The following is an 18,612-nucleotide window of genomic DNA, read 5'->3' on the forward strand; positions in this document are numbered from 1 at the left end:
GCCTATCCCCACGTCACTGATTTCAGCTCTAAACGGGAGCTGGACCTGCCAGGTGGTGGATTCGGCTGTTGCTCAGCAAAGGGGCAATACTCATTTAGGGTGTGTCTCCCCTGCAATGATGGGATATGATTGCAGCACATGTGGATGTACCCGACCTAGCTTTGATCTAGCTAGCTCGGGCCCTGGAACAGTGATGCCACGGCCACAGGGGCTGCAGCACGAGCTTGTTGTTCCGGTAGAACCCAGCCAGGACCCTGGGTACTGTGGTACATTGCAAATTACAAGCTCTCCCTTGGCGTTTGTAAGGGGCTTCCTGGTCCTGCTCGCAGGCTGGGTGGCTCTGTAGGGAAGCGAGTGACCTGAATCTAGCTGTAGCCAGTCTGCAGTCATCCAGCCTGCAGTGGGGTGAGTTGTACCTCTGTGTGTTTTAAGCAGCAGCCTCCTTGGACTCGTCCCGCTATGGGGATTTTGTGTGTGTTAAAGTTCTGGATTCTAGGAATTAAAGCAGTATTACGTTGCAGCCTTCCAGAGCTTTCATTAGCTTCCGTGGGGCCAGGATTTTCAGAAAGAGTGTATTATGTGTGTCTCTAACTTCTCAGAGTATGCTGTGAACAGAACAGGGATGACATTTCCACCCCAAAATCCCCCCCCCCCTCCCCCCGGCCAGAGACCCAACAAGTGGGAGGAATGTGCGGAGGGAGTTCGCTAGCAAAGTTAGCATCTCTCTGCCCCTGACATCTTGACATGAGCATAATAGCCAGGCTGAAGGGCTGATTTCATGGAGATTAACCTCTCGCGTTGTGCTCGGGCTGCTTGGTGCCTGGCCCTGGTTTGCGAGTGTGTGAAAGGCGGATTACAGATATATTAGCCTATCTGTCTTTTTATGCATGGGGGTTTATCATACAGATGAGAGTGTCTGGTGGCAGCCAAAACAGAGGAAGAGGAGGGTCTTTCCAAGCCCATCTGACCCCAAACATAAGAGGAGATGCAGGGTTGTTTTTTTTTAAAGGAGGTGAATTTTGCAGTTGATGGCCAATGTGTGTGAGACAGCCCTGAGGCCTGGAGTCCTGCGTCTAGCCACAGAGCAGATATAGCGGGGCCAGCTTCCTCCAGTCCACACTGCCCTGCAAATGAGTCCCAACTTGGGCCCAGAATCAGTGGTGCAATTCGGGTGACCAGCTGTCCTGATTTTATAGGGACAGTCCTGATATTTGGGGCTTTGTCTTATATAGGCACCTAAGACACCCCCACACTCCATCCTGATTTTAAACCCTAGGTTCAATTCTGCGCTTATTCAGAGTTGCATAGGCCAGAAAGCCAGGGAGCCACAGCTCAACCACTTGTAAGCATCAGCCTCTGTCCAGGCTGAGGGGCCACTGGGCCCCATGGTGTTGTGACCTGGTGCACGGCACAGTCGGCTGAGAACTCAACTCCTGGCAGCACCGTCTCAGTCACTGTAAGGGTAAGAGAGGGGAGCCTCCCTGACTGAGGGAGATGCAGCGTCTCTGGAAGGTAAGGGCGAATGGGACCGGAATAGGGTCCCAGCTGGTGTGGGAGGGGGGAGGGACTTGAATTTGCCCCTTCTTCCTCCCCCCCCCTCCAGAAATATCTGAACTGATGCCACTGCCTGGAATGATCCCCCTCCAGGGATAAGAAGGGAGTTTAGTTTCCATCATTTAGGTGCCATTCTGCACCCCTTGCTAGTAGCAGTGGTTGCAGGCCGTCAGAGAGCCCAGAACGACATCCCTTTCCGAGCACTTCAAGGAGAGCGCTGCAGAGGGGGCTGGTGTGGGAAAGGGGCCTGGCCGAAGCCTCTCCTCCACTGGGATTTTAGCCAAGGGTGAAGCTGCACCAGTGCCCTGGTAGAGACACAACTGACTTGCACTGGGGTGAATCCTACTGCGCTGGGGTGAATCACATCTGGGCTAAGATCCCATAGGAGGCAGGACTTGGGAGAAAGGTGCATCCCCCTGTCCACTCGTTCCAGCTACCCTTTAAAAACCACCTGGAATAAATCGACAATCTCTTTCCTAACACATGTAGACACACACACACACCCAGAGCTTGCTTGGTGCTTTAGAAAAGTCCAGTGTTAGCAAAACCCAGGGGCCATAGCTGATAAGTTGCAAGTGGAAAGGTGTCCCTCTGCTGAGGTGGGTATCGCGAGATGGGACTAGGAATGCCCAGATTTTCAGCTCCGATCGGCTGGGGAGGTGTTTACGCAGAGCCGGTGACTTTCTCCCGACAGCCTGGATGGAGCTTCCCAGAGGACGTTGGGGGGTGGATGGAATGGGCTGGGGCTGGGCAGGGTNCCGGGGATGCTTTTTAAGGCTTTATTGGTTAGAGAGCACAATTCAGTTTTGTTTAGACCCCCTAGCTCAGAGCATCTTTGGATGCCTCACCCTCTCCACAAGTGCTCCACAGCCTGGCAGCCCAACCAGCTGATGCATTAGGCAGCAGCCTGTAAGCCTTTGCTTGAAATCCTGGTGCTTGTTGGTATTATCAGAATGCAGCAGCCTCCGCTCTTGAAGGGCCTTAGTGAGACGAGTGAAAGTGAGATGCCTCGGTCATGACAGCGGGATGAAAGGGGAGCTTTCATCCAAAGGAGAGAGAGAGAGGAGAAGGAAAGGAGGGGGAGGAATTCTCCATGACGGGGGAGCCAGTGCCTCAGCTCAGCATCTCCTTCCTCGTTCATGTATGAATAAAAATATCTGTAGAGACGTTCGAGCAGGAACAGAGCTGCCATGAGAGCGATAATATGACTGCGGTGCCTGTCTCTTCTTGACACAGTTGCAGATGTGAAACTCCAGAGCACTGTCCTGCAGCATGGTCCACAGTCAGGTTACGTTGACTGGAATGCAGCAGATTATGCCTGTACAGGTTCAGATCCCTTAAAATGATCTGTTCAGCCCCATAACTGAAGCTCCCCGTCCCTGTATTAGCAATTAATGGGCCTGATCCTGTGAGGGACTGACCATCTCCTGAGCTAGCAATCTCAGCCCCAGGTGAAGTCTGTGGAAGTTGAAATGGCTCAGCACCATGCAAGAGCTGATCTTTAGGAGAGCAAAAATTAAGCCCTCTAGAAATTATTACCAGCAAATTAATGAAGAACTAGTCAGCTAATGGCCCATGACAAAGCCAAGGGCAGTTAATGCTCCGACGAACGGGACATTAACTGCTGCAGTGACCAATTGCCCAGAGATTACTGAGCCTGTAAAGCAGACAGGGAAGCGATGCATTTTAACGCAGAAGCAAATGGCCCGAGTGAGGCTGCAGCATTCAGTTTAAGTATTAAAAGTGAATGAGGTTGTTTTGTGCCATTACAGGTCCACTTTTCCAAATCAGGCATGCACCTTTACTGCAGCCGGGCATGCAAATAGCCGGTGGGAGTAATATTACAGTCATTGTACGTGCACATTAGGCAGGTGATTGCACATTTTGGTTTTGTGCAATACATTGTGTCAGCCTGCCATTGAAAATTAGGCCGACGGTGACCTCTTAGTCCCTGAGTGAGGACACAGCGGGTAGGTCTACACAGTCTTCAGCAGCAAGCCCCCTAGGCCAGGTTGACAGACTCAGGCTTGGGGGGCTCGGCTACGACACTGGAAGTAGCTGTGTGGACAGCGCTTTGAAGTTACAGCTCAGGCTGCAACTTGGGCTCTGAAGCCCACTCCCCTTTCCTAGCCGCAACGTTACACAAATATATTTAGTGTGGTAGCATGAGCCCAAGTCTGTCAACCTGGGCTGGGAAGCTCACGCCTGCAGGCTGTGTAAACGTACCCAGGGAGGTTTATAATCATTACACTTCGCACTTATATAAAGAGATGGGCCTGAATCAAAATCCTATAAAGACTCCGAACGTAGGAATTGGCAGGTCCATCCAGTCCAGTATCCTGTCTCTGAGAGTGGCCAGCCCCAGATTCTTCAGAAGGTGCATTAATGCAGTAGTGAGCAGATGTGTGGTAATCTGCCCCCTATGCTTGGTCTCATCCTGGTCTCCAATAGCTGGAGATTGCCTTCAGTCTCGAAACATGAGGTTTAATGTCTCTTCCAGAATTTTTGGTATCATTAATAGTGATAACTCTGGATATTCTTGTTTTCCATATATGTGTCCAATCCCTTTTTAAATCCTGGGCGTGGGGCCGTGCCAGCTCTCTGCGCCGCTTGTCACGAACCGAGCCTTGAAAAGGTTAAAGTGGGGCCCGAGCGAGCAAGAAAGTGCGAGTGAAAACGCTGAACAGGGGCCGTTTTAATTACATTCCATTAAACCTCCCTTTCGGGGCTGCGTTTCTCGACCATGTGCTGCACATTCTCATGGTAATTATGGGACATCTGTATAGAGGCTCCTTTCTCATCAAAGATGGCTCTCATCAAAGACGCTCCTGGGAAACCCTTCACCTTTGACCCCCGGGGTCACCGCCGAAACAGTGGCTCTATAGTTCGCGCTACTGTAAAGCTGTAGTATCCTTTTTCCTTCTCCAACCTGACCCGGTCTTGAGACTTTAATGCAACCCATGTTTGGGCGGGGGGGAAACTGCTTGTTCATGTCAGCTTGGGGAGGGCGCGGGGGCGGGGAGGACGTGCGGAGAAAAGGGGGCCTTTCTTCCCCCCCCCAGCATCAACAGTTTCCCTTTAATGCCCCCTCAGTCCTCCTTCATGCTCCCCCGCTACCCGAAGCGTGGGTATGGGCGAGTTAATATGTCTCTTAACTCGCCAGCGACCCAGTTCAGGTTGACGGGGAAGGCAGATCAAAGTGCAAAGACAAGCGGTTTTAATTAGATTGACTGGACTGTGGGTTTCCTCATTCATGCTAGGGAAGGGGAGGGCACGTGAATCCACCCTCTCACTGCCCCCTTCTCCGCAGTGTTGAAATCAGCTCCACCCTGGGAACTCACATCAACCCCACGACACCCTGCATGTTTTCAGAATGACCCTTCTTGGGATGACGCCACAACGGGGGGGATCTGGGATCAGTAACGCCTGTGATGGGGAAGAGCTGGGGCATGCATGGGGTGGCCCAGCCCGAGTGCTCTAAATATCAGGAATCAGCAGCCCCTCCCCCACCCCCCGAAAGTCACATAAAAATCATGAGATTTTTCAAACGGCAAAACACTGGGTTCTTTGCTTTTCGATTTCGGAGCTTCTCGGGGGTCACTTTTCCTAGCTTTTCTCTGCAGCTGCAGGAGGAGGGGATGGTTAACTGAAAGCTGAGATTTCCCCATAATCACAAGACTCCAGGAGCTGGGGATTCAAACATCAAATATGGAGAGTCTTGCAATAACATCGTGAGAGTTGGTAGCACTGAGAAAGGCCTCGGGAGGAAGGTTCCTCAGCTACCATTCTCAGGGGTAGCAAACTATCCATCCTGTCTTTTCTCTGTCTGCCCATTCCTTTGGTCTCTGTCCATCCATCCTCTCTTACCAATCCGTCTCTCTCTCCTGCATCTCTACAATGTCCATCCCCTAGAATCTAGGTGCTTGTACTCAACTGGGATTGGCTCAAAAAGCTACCCAAAGTAGGCACTATTTCCAATTTGCTACAACTGCTTCCTGCATGTCAGTAGCCATGAATGGCTCTTCCTACAGCCAGGAGAAAGAGAGTCGCCTAGTGGATAAAGCACTGACCTGGCATTCAGGAGACCTGGGGTTCTTGGCCTGGCTCTGCTGCTGGAGAACTGTGAGCATGTCATGTCACTCTTGTGTGCCTCAGTTTCCCCATATATTAAATGAGGATACTGGTACTGCCTTCCTGTTTAGAGCTAGGGCTAGAAAGCATTATGTGAGAGCTGGCTGGGTTCATATCCTGATTGTCAGGCGCTTGTCTATAATAATATAAATAAGAAGGCTTGGAAGGATCAGCTTTTTATCGGTAGACATTGATTTCACTGCACACACACAAACCAACAACAAAAACTATTTCCTTCAATAATCATCAAAATATACAGATAGAAAAAGTAAGAAAAATGCTGCTTGAGAATTTATTAGCTTCAAAATCCAGTGATTCAGACTTTTGAATTAGGCTGGTTACAAATGGACTCACGAATGAATAGTAAAAACAGGTACAATCTGTTGATTGCAGGATATTTACTTTGTATATTTTGACATGCGACGTTAATCGTTTGTGTTAATGGGGTATAAAGCTTTTAACTTTTTCATTCTCCGCGTCTACTGTCATTAAATCATTGTCTGATACCCCCTCCCCTCCCCATCCCCCCCGCTCCCGGCATTTTCCACAACTGTGAAAATTTAAATAGGTAAAAAGGGAAAAATATGCTCACAACTCAAATTTCACACAAGGGTGATGTTTCAATGGCTGCAAATCGAAAAAAATATAGATCTGAAAGAAACCAATATCAGCTGTCAAAATTATAAAAATATCAAAATTGAATTCTGCCAAGCCTCCATATGACCCAAGGTCCCCTCTTTCTGTTCATGTCCCCCGTGATGCCCCAATGCGCCCCGCCTCCTCTCACATTCACTCCCATGCCGCCTCCTGCCCCCCCCAGCACAGTCACGCTTCAGTAGGACAGTGGGAATACTCCATTTCCAGAGCTGCCAATAACACCCATAGGGTTGCAAGCCATAATGGAGAGCGGGGTGCAGCAGCAGGCTGGTGGCTTGGCCCTATTGTGACACGTGTCGTGGTAAAGGCAGTCAGGTCTCTAGGGGAGCTGAGGTGGGGAAGCTCCTGCCTCCCGGCTGGGGGCAAAGACAATATTAATAGATTGTCCAGGAGAACAAGGCCCATGGAAGTCAATTTACCAACCAGCTGAGGTGGGAGCAAGGGGCAGGGAACAACCCATGGGAGCAGTTCTGCGTCTTCAGAAAGCCCCAGGAGCAGATCTCTTTTTGCACTGCAGCTTCGCCCTCGACCATGCATGGGGCCAAGGGACCAGCTGTGGGGATAGACCTAGGCACGACCTACTCCTGCCTGGGGGTCTGCCAGCACGGCAAGGTGGAGATCATTGCCAACGACCAAGGCAACCGGACCACGCCCAGCTACGTGGCTTTCACAGACACGGAGCGCCTGGTGGGGGACCCAGCCAAGAGTCAGGCTGCCCTCAACCCCCAGAACACCATCTTTGATGCCAAGCGGCTGATTGGCCGGATGATTGAGGACCCCATGGTTCAGCTGGACATGAGGCACTGGCCCTTTCAGGTGGTGAGCGATACTGGGAAGCTCAAGGTGCAGGTGTCCTTCAAGGGGAAGGAAAAGGCCTTCTACCCTGAGGAGATCTCTGCCATAGTGCTCACCAAGATGAAGCAGACAGCTGAGGCCTACCTAGGCTGCTCCATCACCCAGGCCGTCATCACGGTGCCAGCCTATTTCAACGACTCCCAGCGCCGGGCCACCATAGATTCTGGGACGATCGCTGGCCTCCACGTCCTGAAGATCCTCAATGAGCCCACGGCAGCGGCCATTGCCTATGGCCTGGAGGCCAACCACAAAGGGGAAGGGAAGCGCAACATCCTCATCTTTGACCTGGGCGGTGGCACCTTCGACGTGTCCATCCTCAGGGTGGATGACGGCATCTTCGAGGTGAAGGCCACGGCGGGGGACACCCACCTAGGCGGGGAGGATTTCGACAACCGGCTAGTGGATCACTTGGTGCGGGAGTTCAGGAGGAAACACAAGGAGGACCTCAGCCAGGACAAGAAGGCCATGCAGAGGCTAAGGACGGCTTGCGAGAGGGCCAAGCGCACGCTCTCTTCCAGCACCGCTGCCACCATCTCCATCGACTCCCTGTACAAGGGGGTGGATTTCTACACCACTGTCACCCGGGCTCGCTTCGAGGACCTGTGCTCCGACCTCTTCCAGGCCACCTTAAAGCCCTTAGGGAAGGCGCTGCGGGACGCCGACATGAACAAGGATCAGATCCACGACATCGTGCTGGTGGGAGGCTCAACCCGCATCCCCAAGGTCCAGACGCTGCTGCAGGAGTTCTTCAGTGGGCGGGAACTGAGCAAAAACATCAACCCAGACGAGGCCGTGGCCTACGGGGCAGCTGTGCAGGCGGCCATCTTGACAGGCAACAGGTCCCAGGGTCTGCAAAACGTGCTCCTCCTGGACGTGACCCCGCTGTCTCTGGGGATTGACACGGTAGGAGGGGTGATGGCCACCGTGATCAAACGCAATTCTCCGATCCCAACCCAGGAAACCATGGAATTCACCACGGCGGAAGACGACCAAGAGACGGTTGTGTTCGAGGTCTACGAAGGGGAGAGACGCATGAGCAAAAACAACCACCTGCTGGGCACCTTCATCCTAAGCGGCCTTCCTCTGGCGCTGCGCGGAGAGCCCATCATCCAGGTCAGCTTCTCCATCGACAGCAACAACATCCTGACCGTGTCGGCAAGGGACACGGATACTGGCAACACTAGCCAGCTCACCATCACCGACACCAGGGGCCGGTTGGACAGAGAGGAGGTGGAGCGGATGGTGTGGGAGGCCGAGGAGCACAGGGCACAAGACGAGGCGCAGCAGGAGAAGATCGCAGCCATGAACTCTTTGGAGTCATGCTCTCTCCACCTGAAGAGGGCTGTGGAGGGAGGCCAGGCCCTTGATGTTCGGGCCAAGAAAAGGGTGTTGGAGCTGTGTGAGGAGGCCACTTCCTGGCTGGAGGGAAACCAGCTGGCAGAGAAGGAGGCGTACGAGCAGCGGCGGAGAGAGCTGGAGGAGGCGTGGGACTCGGTCTTCTCCGACCTCAGCCAAGGTCGGGGGAGGGAAGGGGAGGCCAGGGGTGAAGAAGATGGGGCGGAGGCTGCTGTTGCCCAGCATGGTGAGGAAGTGGGTTGAATATGGACCGCACTGCACTGTGCCTAAAGGATGCATTAAAAAAAAAACAAGGGACCCGGAGCATTTTGCCTCCTTTGTGCATCTATTTAGCAAAGCAACAGATGGCTGCACAGAGCTTTCTGCTCCCAGGCCCCCCTGCCCGGCGCCTAAATCAATGACTGGTGCCCTGAACCATTTCACCTTCCCCCTGCATTCCTGATAGGTCAGTATCATCACTCCCATTTTACAGATGGGGAAAACTGAGGCACAGGGAGATGTGAGTTGCCCAAGGTCACCCAGCAGTGAGTGGCAGAGACAGGAATAGAACCAAGGCTTCCTGACTCCCAGTCCCCTGCTCTAATCACTAAACCCCACTGCCTCAAAGAACTAGGAAGTTTGGACTCCCAGTTCCTAAACCATCAGACCATTTACCCCCTCCTCCCCCTCTGAGGCAACTTCTTTGACCCAGACGCTCTATGGCAATGCGTACCATGCAGCACTTCTGGCTGTTAACAGGCCTGGCAGGTATCAGAGCTGAGATAAGGAGACAAGAAATCAAACCTCCCGCTGCACTGCAAGGCCTGGGCTGTTTGCCTGAGGTGGGGGCGGTCAGTTGGGAAGGAAAGCTTCCTGACTGGGATGTGGGCGGTTGTGCCTTGTGGTTAGAGTAGGATTCAGCGGTCAGGAACAACGTCCAGGGTCAGAGCTGGAGTCAGGATCCAAGTAGGGCTGGAGCAAGGCTGGGAAAGAGGCAGGCACAGGAGCGATCATAAGCGTTGAGCAGCCAGCGAACAGCCCTGTTGGGTCCCTTCAACCAATCAGGAGGGTTGGCCACCCAGGAGGTTTTGCTGTAGCCTATCTGGGCTCATTTGTCTGCCCAAAGACTGAACTAGCTAGTCTCAGGTTCAGCTGCAGGTCCTCGTCCCTGAAAGGCTATTTCTAGGGTCCTTTCTCCAGACTGCTCAGCCCACACCCTTGATCCTCTCTCCCCAAATTGCCCCTCCCAGCTCACTTTATCGCTAAGTCGGGCTGAGGATTGTCTGTGTCGCCGAATAAGCAAAAGCCACTTAAACCCTTTCCCCAGGAGGGTCACCCTGCTAAGAGGCTGGCGGGTGGGGGTGGAGAGGGGTTTGCAGGATGATGAAGGATAACAGAGAAGTATTTTATCCAGGAAAAAAATCTAACTGAAATGGACATTTCTGCACCCAAATCCCTGGAAAAGAAGTTTGGATGAAATTTTCATCCTTTTTCCTTTTCTTTCAGTCTGATGATTATTTAATATCTGTGTCATGGTAGTGCCTCCATGCCCCAGTCCCAGGACCATGATCCCGTTGGGCCAGGAGCTGTATAAACGTGGAAGGAAGAGCTGATCCCTGCCCCGAAGAGCAAATAATCTTAGGCTGGGTCTACGCTACTGCTGGGTCTATGCTACCGCTTCCCCTGGCCCAGTTCTGCCAGGCAGGCGCGCTCCTTGACTAACTTTGCTCTGCCAGCAGAAGCTGCTTCGGCCAGCGTGGTTGAGTTCCCTCCAGGTGTGGTGGATCAAACTCAACCTGGGCAAAAACTGCCTTGCCAGGGATGGGCGGCATCCACACCTGGAATGCTTTGCTGGTCTTGCATGCCGGTCAGGCACTCCTAGGGCAGATACACCCTGAGGTGAAGAGGACTGGGAATGAGTGATAGGGGATGGATCACTTCAGGATCACCTGTTCTGTTCATTCCCCCTGGGGCACCTGGCACTGGCCACTGTCAGAAGGCAGGACACTGGACTAGATGGACCTTTGGTCTGACCCAGGATGGCCGCCCTTATGTCCTTATGATAGGTGGTAGGCTGAGACAGACAGCTGGGGCAGTGCAGGAAAATGAGAAGAGACATAAACGGCCTGGAGATTTTTCCAGGAATGAGGGTGATACAAATCTTCCTTCTTCCTTCTCTCTATCCCCAGCTCTGCCCCCTCTGTCCCCACCACCTGGCTGTCCCGTCTCCCCACCCCCCCAGCCGTCCACCATGACCCTGCTTTCTCTGGGCTGGAGAAGCAGAGAGATCAGAGGAGCACCCCATTGCATTGGGGCCTTTTTGCACGACAGGCTCCCTTTTCTTGCTGCTGTTAGCTGCCGCCCGGCGCCCGCAGCAGGATAAAGACTCCACAATAGGGACCTGCTCTTGCAGACCTGTGGGCCATTTCTGAGGGAGCCCAGTCACGTAAAAACCCCGTCACGTAAAAACCTCATGCTGCCTCTGTCAAAATCCCCCAGGATGGGGTCTGAGGCTCTCCTGTCCTAAACCGTCACACAGTGCTGTTTAAATGGCTGCCGTGTTCCACCCCAGAGGTGGCTGCCTTTCCACTGGGAGTTGTGATCCTTCCCTTTCTCTGGGCGAAATTCACCCTTGTGCAAAAAGGCTGAAGCCCCTTCAGCCTGTGGGGGGTTGTTTCGCTCAAGCGGCTCATGGAAAAGAAGGAGGCAGGATCGGGCCCCTCCTGGTGGGCTAGTGAAATCTCTGCCGAGGCAGCCGCAAATGGGCTGAAATCTCAGTGCCACTTTCCGCTAAGTGGCCAATGATTATTCATCCTGTCGCTCCCTGCGCAGCCATAAACTTTAATCACAATGAAGTCATTTGATTTCCATGCACTGTAATCCTGCGCCGATCAGACGGGAATTAATGGCCACTTACGGGAATGGAAGGGGTTTGGAAGTGAGCGTTGCAGGGCTTTTTTCCCCCTCCCCCAGAAGATGGATGGCATTTGTAGAGCTCACCAGGAGACAGCTGGACCCGTCACGGGGCTAAAAACTCCTCTTCTGGCTTCATATTCCTTCTGTCACCTTGAGGTGCCTGCAGCAGCGGCCTGGCTGATTTCAAAGCACTTTGTCTTGTATGAAGACTTGGCAGAATTAGATTTTTTTTTTTATCGTGCCAACGGATAACTTAGACGTTTATTTTAAGCCCTTTTCTCGATTTTGATCCATTTGCATGGTCATACTCTTGCAGCATTTTTAAGCATTCACCTCCCCCACCCCCAAAGTTTGTATTGATTAAAGTTTCACAGCTGTGGGACATTCTGGGTGGTAATTATTTAACGACAGTCTCCCATACGTTTTCAAGCAGCAGTTTTCTTACTTTGTTGATCGGTAAAGTTCCAGGCAATATTTTTGCCTTGAGGAGGGAGAGAAGAGGGGGTTGTGCCTGCGGTGAAATTGACATTCACCGACATCTATCGGTACCTATCGAATCCTTCCAAGCCTTGGGAAGAAGGTCAGCCAGGCCTTTCAATTTATCCCTGGGGATACTTAGGCTGCAAGCTCCTGCGAGGAGGTGGGGGGCAGACTCCTTTGTTTTGTTCTGTCTTTGTACAACACCCTGGCCTTGAGGTCCTGATCGGTCCATGCATGGGGCTCCTAGATGCTACATGTGACAATCAGTTATGAAGTGACTTGGCCTAGGACACACAGGAAGCCAGTGGCAGAGCTCAGAATAGCCCCAAGAAGTTTCAGTGTATCTAGGCAATTTTAAAAATAGCCCCTGATCTTCAGTCCCAGCTTGAGGGCGCTTGCTGTGTCTTAGGTGGTCTCTGAGCACTGCCTGCAGTTGCCTCACAGCGCCCCTGCGAGACAGGGCAGAGCTGGTATCTCTGTTTTATGGGACAGGAACACAGAGCAGCTCCGGGACCCACCCAACCAGTGTCTGGAAGAGCACAGAAGTGCACCCAGGTCTCCTGAGTCCCAACCATCGGGAGTGGTGCCCATGGGTGCTGGAGGTACCCATGGTAAATAACCCCACCGCGCCCTGCAAATCTGCCTCCCCTCTCCGCTCCCGGACTGGTGCTAAGGCTGACGGTTTCAGCAGAGCCTTTGATGCTCAGCACTATGGTGACCCCAGGCTCTGGCTGAGGGTGTCGAACTGGCAGGAGAAGAGGGGATTTAATCGGGGGAAATGGAAAGAAAAGGGACAGGGCTTTCCTGTCCCATGGGGCCTTTGACAGAGGCCAGCCCCTTGGAGCGGGAAGGGAAGGGCTGAAGCACTGAAGCATGCTGTTGACTCAACAGGGAATTAAGCTTATTATGAATCCAAAAGGGGAGTGGAGCTGCTGGATGGGAGGGGGCGTCAAGGAACCGGGATTTTCCTTTCTAACTCAGTAGTTCTTCCCCAGCGGCTCCATTTGTCTGGCTTTCCCGGAACTCATTCATATTTGCGTTCAAATCGGGAGCCTGGAAATAATGGCCCTGAAGTCCCAAAGGGATAGAAACCTCTAGATGTGGGCTGGGGAGACATCCCAACCTCTCCGCCCTGTCAGGCACAGGCCGGTTTAAATTCGCTGGTTTCCCCAGCTTTACATTTTCATCCTCCGAAGCCGGGTGGTTGGAACAAATGTTGCCATCAGAGAATTTCCAGCAAAAGGGAAACTGCAGTTTGCACCCAGCTCTGCTCCGGAGTCACTGAAGGGCATTTGAAAGTGCAAAACCAAGGAGGTGTCCTTGTGGCACCGTAGATACTAACACATTTATTTGGGCATAATCTTACCTGGGCTAAAACCCACTTCATCAGATGCATGGAATGGAAAAGACAGTAAGCAGTATGTATATTACAGCACATGAAAAGATGAGAGCTGCTTCACCAAGTGTGTGTGTGGGGGGGGGTCAGTGCTAACGAGGCCAATTCAATTAAGGTGGAAGTGGCCTATTGTCAGCAGTTGACAAGAAGGGATGAGTATCAGCAGAGGGAAAACGACTTTTTGTAGTGACCCAGCCACTCCCAGTCTTTATTCAGGCCTAATTTGATGGTGACCAGGTTGCAAACGAATCCCAGTTCTGCAGTTTCTCGTTGGAGTCTGTTTTTGAAGTGTTTTTGTTGACGAATGGCCACTTTTAAGTCTGTTATTGAGTGTCCAGGGAGACTGAAGTGCGTTATGCTTCTCTTTCAGTCCTTCCTTGCCTGTCTTGTGTCCTCTCTCCTCTGCTTTACCTTCCCCTTCCTCTCTCTGATTCTCTTCCACTTTATTTCCCCCTTCACCATCTCCCATCCAACGTCCTTTTCTGTATTCATCCGAAGTTCAGCCTTATTGTAGTTTATGTGGTAAAATGCTGGCGTGTGATTGTTCCCATTGTACCTCAGTCTCCCCCACTGAAGAATCCTGGAGTCTCATTCCCCCCTCTCCAACAGCTTGGCACTGAACTCTTATTATTCTCCCTGTCAATTAGATTTTACCAAGTCTTCATATTTTCAGGAGGCGTTCTTGCTGCTTGAATGGAAATACCTACTATACAATTATGCCAGACAGAATGGCATTTTAAAGAACTCTGCCAATGGCGCAGCCGATCACAAAAAAAAAAAAAAAAAAAAAATTGCTGCTAATTTGTAGTCTTTGCATTAGCTTTTCAAGTTTTTTTTTTTTTATGCCGGCAATAATTTATAGCTGCAAGACAACAGCTAGTCATATGTGAATAAATAATGCCAAATTTCTGCATCATGGATAATGAACAAGCTCACCTTTGCTGGGGAGTTCAGGAAAGAAGATCTTCCTATGTTCTGCTCCCCCCTCTCTCCCCCATATTTTGGGGAGTTCAGGAAAGATCTTCCTACGTTCTACTCCCACCCCCCAGATTCTGGCCTCCAGCCATTCTAGGCACTAAGGTCCCTTCTGAAGTTTCTTCCAAGGATCCAAGTTGCAGAATCAAGAAATAGACTAATGCCCAGCCAGGGTTTGATTATCTCAGACAGCGTGGTCTGGTAGGTAGTATGTGCTGCAGAGACTCAGGAGACTTGGGTTCTCTTCCCAGCCCCATGGCACGAAGCGGAATTTGCTGTGTTGTTTGTAGGAAAGCAATGCGTGCCTCGATTTCCTGTTGTATTGTGGGGGAGAAAAAGCCAACCACAACCAGTTTGTCTCCTGCCAAAGTACCCCAGGAGTCATGCAGCATGGGAGTGCCTGGGCAGAATGAAAAAGGTCATTAAATAAGTGGCTGAAACCAGCCCTGAATCAACAGAGCATCCAGCAAGGCAGAGAGACACCCAGCGACTGAAGCATCCACACGTGATAGTAGAAAACCCCAGGAAGACAGACAAGGGGAAGAGAGAGAGAGCCAGAGCAGGGATCCATCACAGCTTGGCTGGCTCATCAGGGCACTGGCTTGTGGTTTAACTTCTGCCTCTGGGTGCTAAGCTACGAATGGTCAGATTGGAAAGTAACAAACAGCTCCTTGCTTTTGCAAAGGCTCCCATGTCACTGTAAATATCCCTGAGCGTGTGGGAGGCAGGGTTGACTTAAGAGCCAGGTGTTTGGCTTGGGTGGCCGGAGATGAGGGTTTGATTCCTGGCTTTGCCCTAGCCTTGGCATGTGACCATTCCCACGGGGGGAGTGGCTGGATGTGCGGCCTAGCAGTGCAGACGCACCAAAACAAGCCCGGCCGCGCACCATGTCACATAGACCCAGACGTATATGTAGCCACAGTCACACACAAATGAGTGGCTTTGTTTTCAGAGCAGGGTGAGCTAATGGGTAAAGCACTGGACTTAGGCACATGACAGCTGGGTTCTACTCTCCACTCTGCTGCTGGGTGGGTGTGAGCAAGTCACTGTCCATCGCTGCCTCAGTTTCCCCAAGTTACGGAGCCTGACCTCCTTTGTAAAGTGCGCTGAGATCTGCTGATGAAAAGAGCTAGTGATTGGCATCATAACACACCCATGTAGTCCTACACAGTTACATGTGTGTAGACACACAAGCATGTGCACACAATCACAGTAAGGCTGTCAAGCATGCTAATACACAGCTGTGTACCTCAGGAGAGCCTTGCTCTGACGAAGGGGCTTCTGGATGACCCACATACAGGTTTTAACCAGGCTCGCTCAGTCACTGATGGTTGCCGTCCATCGGTCTGTGGGGGAAGGAGCAGGAGTGTCTCCTGGTGTCTCTGCCCCCTCGGCCTCTCTCTCGGATCCAGCACAAAATGAAGGTCAAGGCGAGGTCATCGATCACCATAACTCTATGCCGGAGACTCTTAAGGGAACATGACAGCCCAGGGCTGGCTGTTAACACTTTCCCTGCCAAGGCCTGGCGGAGATGCAGCTGTTGCTCCTCATGGCGCCAGCCTACCTCAGTGCTTCCCCTTGCTGTGCGGGTAAACGCTCCTTGGTGGGCATCTGGTCTCCATGGTTATGGGGTAAGGGAGGGGCTGGGTGGGACCCGAATGGACAAGTGGGTGGGAACCACAGCCACTGGTGGGACCGCACCCCACGGCTACTCCGGGTGAGCTGTATCACTGAAGAGGAGGATGAAGGAGTCGGGCGCTGAAGGAAGACAAGAGACCATCATGGGAGTGGCCCGGCCCACCTGACCCTAACGACCAACCCATCTGGATGCTCCAGAAGAGGGGAACATGCCCACGCATCCTTCTTGAGAGAGGCCGGACACTCCGCTTGTCCCTCGAGAGACCCAGGTCTGGGCTCAGCCACAGGCTGTCCGAGTGACCTCGGGCAAATCACTCCCTCACTCTGTGCCTCAGTTTCCCCAGGTGTAAAACAGAGCTGGTCACCCTTTGTGTATGCAGCCTGTAAACTCTTCAGGGAGGCGACTGTCTATTCCTCTGTGTCTGCACGGCACAATGGGCCCCTGCCTGTAACAATAATGTATTTAAATTGCAATCTCTTTAGGGCGGAGGGCTGCCTTTTTGTTCTGGGCACTTAGTGCAGGCTGGTGTGTGACAGTGGCTCCAAGGTGCTACCGTAATACAAATGATAAATGATCATGATAATTTCTTCCTGACCCTCCTCTCCCAGAGCCCCCCAGCTCCCGCCCTGAAGCCTGAGGGTGGGTCAACCTCACCTCGGCATTTGTTTGTCTGACCTCACAGGTTATGAAGGGCTCTAATAATTTCCAGCCCTGATATAAAATCCAGCGGCAGTGCAGCATGTGTGTGTATGTTAGATATTCCTTCTACCTCCCCCTGCGCATTAAAGCCAGGCCTTGTCCTGCCTCACTGCCTTGGGAGAGGAGAGGACCCATCTGTTTGTCTAGACGCTGACTCCCATTTGAGGATCTGGACTGATGACCTTAGCGCAGTGGGATCTGATGGGGGCATGGACTTAGCCCCTGGCAGTGGGAGCTGTTTGCTGGGGGCAGGGCAGATGAGGGTTACAACACCCCTTCCCCCCCCAGGCTAGCTGGAAGGAGCTGTGTCAGAAGGGGATGGTTTATAGGGTGTGATGAAAGCTTCCGAGAGAGAAAACCAGGGACCCACTCTCCTCTCTGAGGCTTGACAAGGTCAAAGTGAGGTCGGAGAAAAGTTCATCCCTTTCCCTGGGCTGGGGGGAATGTGCCTGGTTTTGCCGAGGGCCTGTTGCTTTAAGGGGAGTTTGCAAAGGAAGCAGGTTTGAGTCCCTGCCTTGTTTCATTGCATCCAAAGTGACTCTTAGGGGATGGCAGATTTTCCAGACCAAGAAGCTGCAGCTGGGACTGAATTACTCAGGGCAAGGCAGAGGACAGAGGAGAGGGGATGGGGAAGGGCGGGGGCGCTCCAGCCTCTCTGATACAGCCAGATCCTGGCCATCCTGACCCCTCCCCAGTGGATGGGCTGTTCAAGCATTGGTAGATCCTCAGTTAGCCAAACAGCAGATGTGAGGCTGCACGGAGCCACCCACGGCATGCAGCGGGAATCTGCTCTCCCAAGCGGATCGGATCCTCCAGATCCTGCTGGGTTCTCCGCAGCAGCTGTCAAAGAGATCCAGCCCCTGGGGTCTGTTCGCGGGGCTGCTTTTAGTGACACAGTTGGACACGTCCTAAAGGGGGCAGCCCCGCCCTGGGTCGCCCAGCTATGGGTGGCTTTGCTCCAGCCCTCAGGCCTGCGGGGGCCTTTTCAGACTAGGCGTAGCAAAGGAGGCTGCCCATTTCTGGGCTGAACATAAGCCAGCCAGATGAGGGCAGCCCTGCCGACAGAACCGGGTGGGGGTCGGGGATGAATCTTCACTAGCGTGTATATGCGTTTGGGAGGCAGAGAAGTGGGCATGGTGGTCAAATGGTGAATGTGTGAGGGTGGGTGGGTGATTTTCAAGGAGGGGTCTGTGATGGGGCTCCCCTGTCTTCTACAGTCTGGGATGGGGGTGAGTGGGAACGGTTGCACGTTCATGAGCGTGGATGTGAATAGTGACCGTGTGTGCGAGTGCTCAGAATCAGAGCAATGTCCCGAGAGGTCCTGTCCAACCCACCCTGTGTTCAGACAGGAGCAGGTAACCCTAGATTGTCCCCGACAGGCATTTGTCCAGCCTGTTCTTAAAAACTTCCAGTGACGGGGATTCCACAACCTCCTTTGGACGCCTGCTCCAGAGCTGAACTCCCCTGAGAGTTAGAAAGTTTTTCGTAATATCTCTCCTAAATCTCCCTTGCTGCAGATTAGGCCCATAACTTGTCCTGTCTTCAGCAGACCAGAAGAACCATTGATCCCCGTCCTCTTCATAACAGCCCTTAACACATTTGAAGACTGTCATCAGGTCCCCCCTCAGTTGTTTTTTCTCAAGACTAAACATGTCCAGTTTTTTAAACTCCTCCTCATTGGTCAGGTTCTCTAAACCTTTGATCACTTCTGTTGATCTCCTCCTCATCTTTCCTAAAGTGCAGTGCCCAGAGCTGGACACAGGACTCCCTCTGAGGCCTCACCAGTGCTTAGTCGAGCGGGACAGTGACCTCCCGGGTCTTACATACAACGCTCTTGTCAATACCCCCCAGAATGCTAGTCGCCAGTTTGGCAACGGCGTCACCTCATTGACTCTAGTGATCCACTAGAGTCCCCAGGTCCTTTTCGCCCAGCCAGTCATCCCTCCTTTTTGTAGCTGTGCATTTGATTTTTTCC

The 18,612-nt window shown here is 52.4% G+C and overlaps 1 protein-coding gene across 1 annotated transcript; it reads left to right on the forward strand.

Annotated features, from left to right (window-relative positions):
- The first annotated feature begins 6,873 nt into the window (after nucleotides 1-6,873).
- LOC116831862 (heat shock 70 kDa protein 1A-like) lies at nucleotides 6,874-8,796 on the forward strand. Its single transcript, XM_032792195.1, has one exon. It carries the CDS (start codon nucleotides 6,874-6,876, stop codon nucleotides 8,794-8,796), a length of 1,923 nt encoding a protein of 640 aa, XP_032648086.1.
- Nucleotides 8,797-18,612: the final 9,816 nt, after the last annotated feature.

This window comes from Chelonoidis abingdonii, chromosome 11 (genome assembly GCF_003597395.2).
Source record: "Chelonoidis abingdonii isolate Lonesome George chromosome 11, CheloAbing_2.0, whole genome shotgun sequence".
NCBI lineage: Eukaryota > Metazoa > Chordata > Testudines > Testudinidae > Chelonoidis > Chelonoidis abingdonii.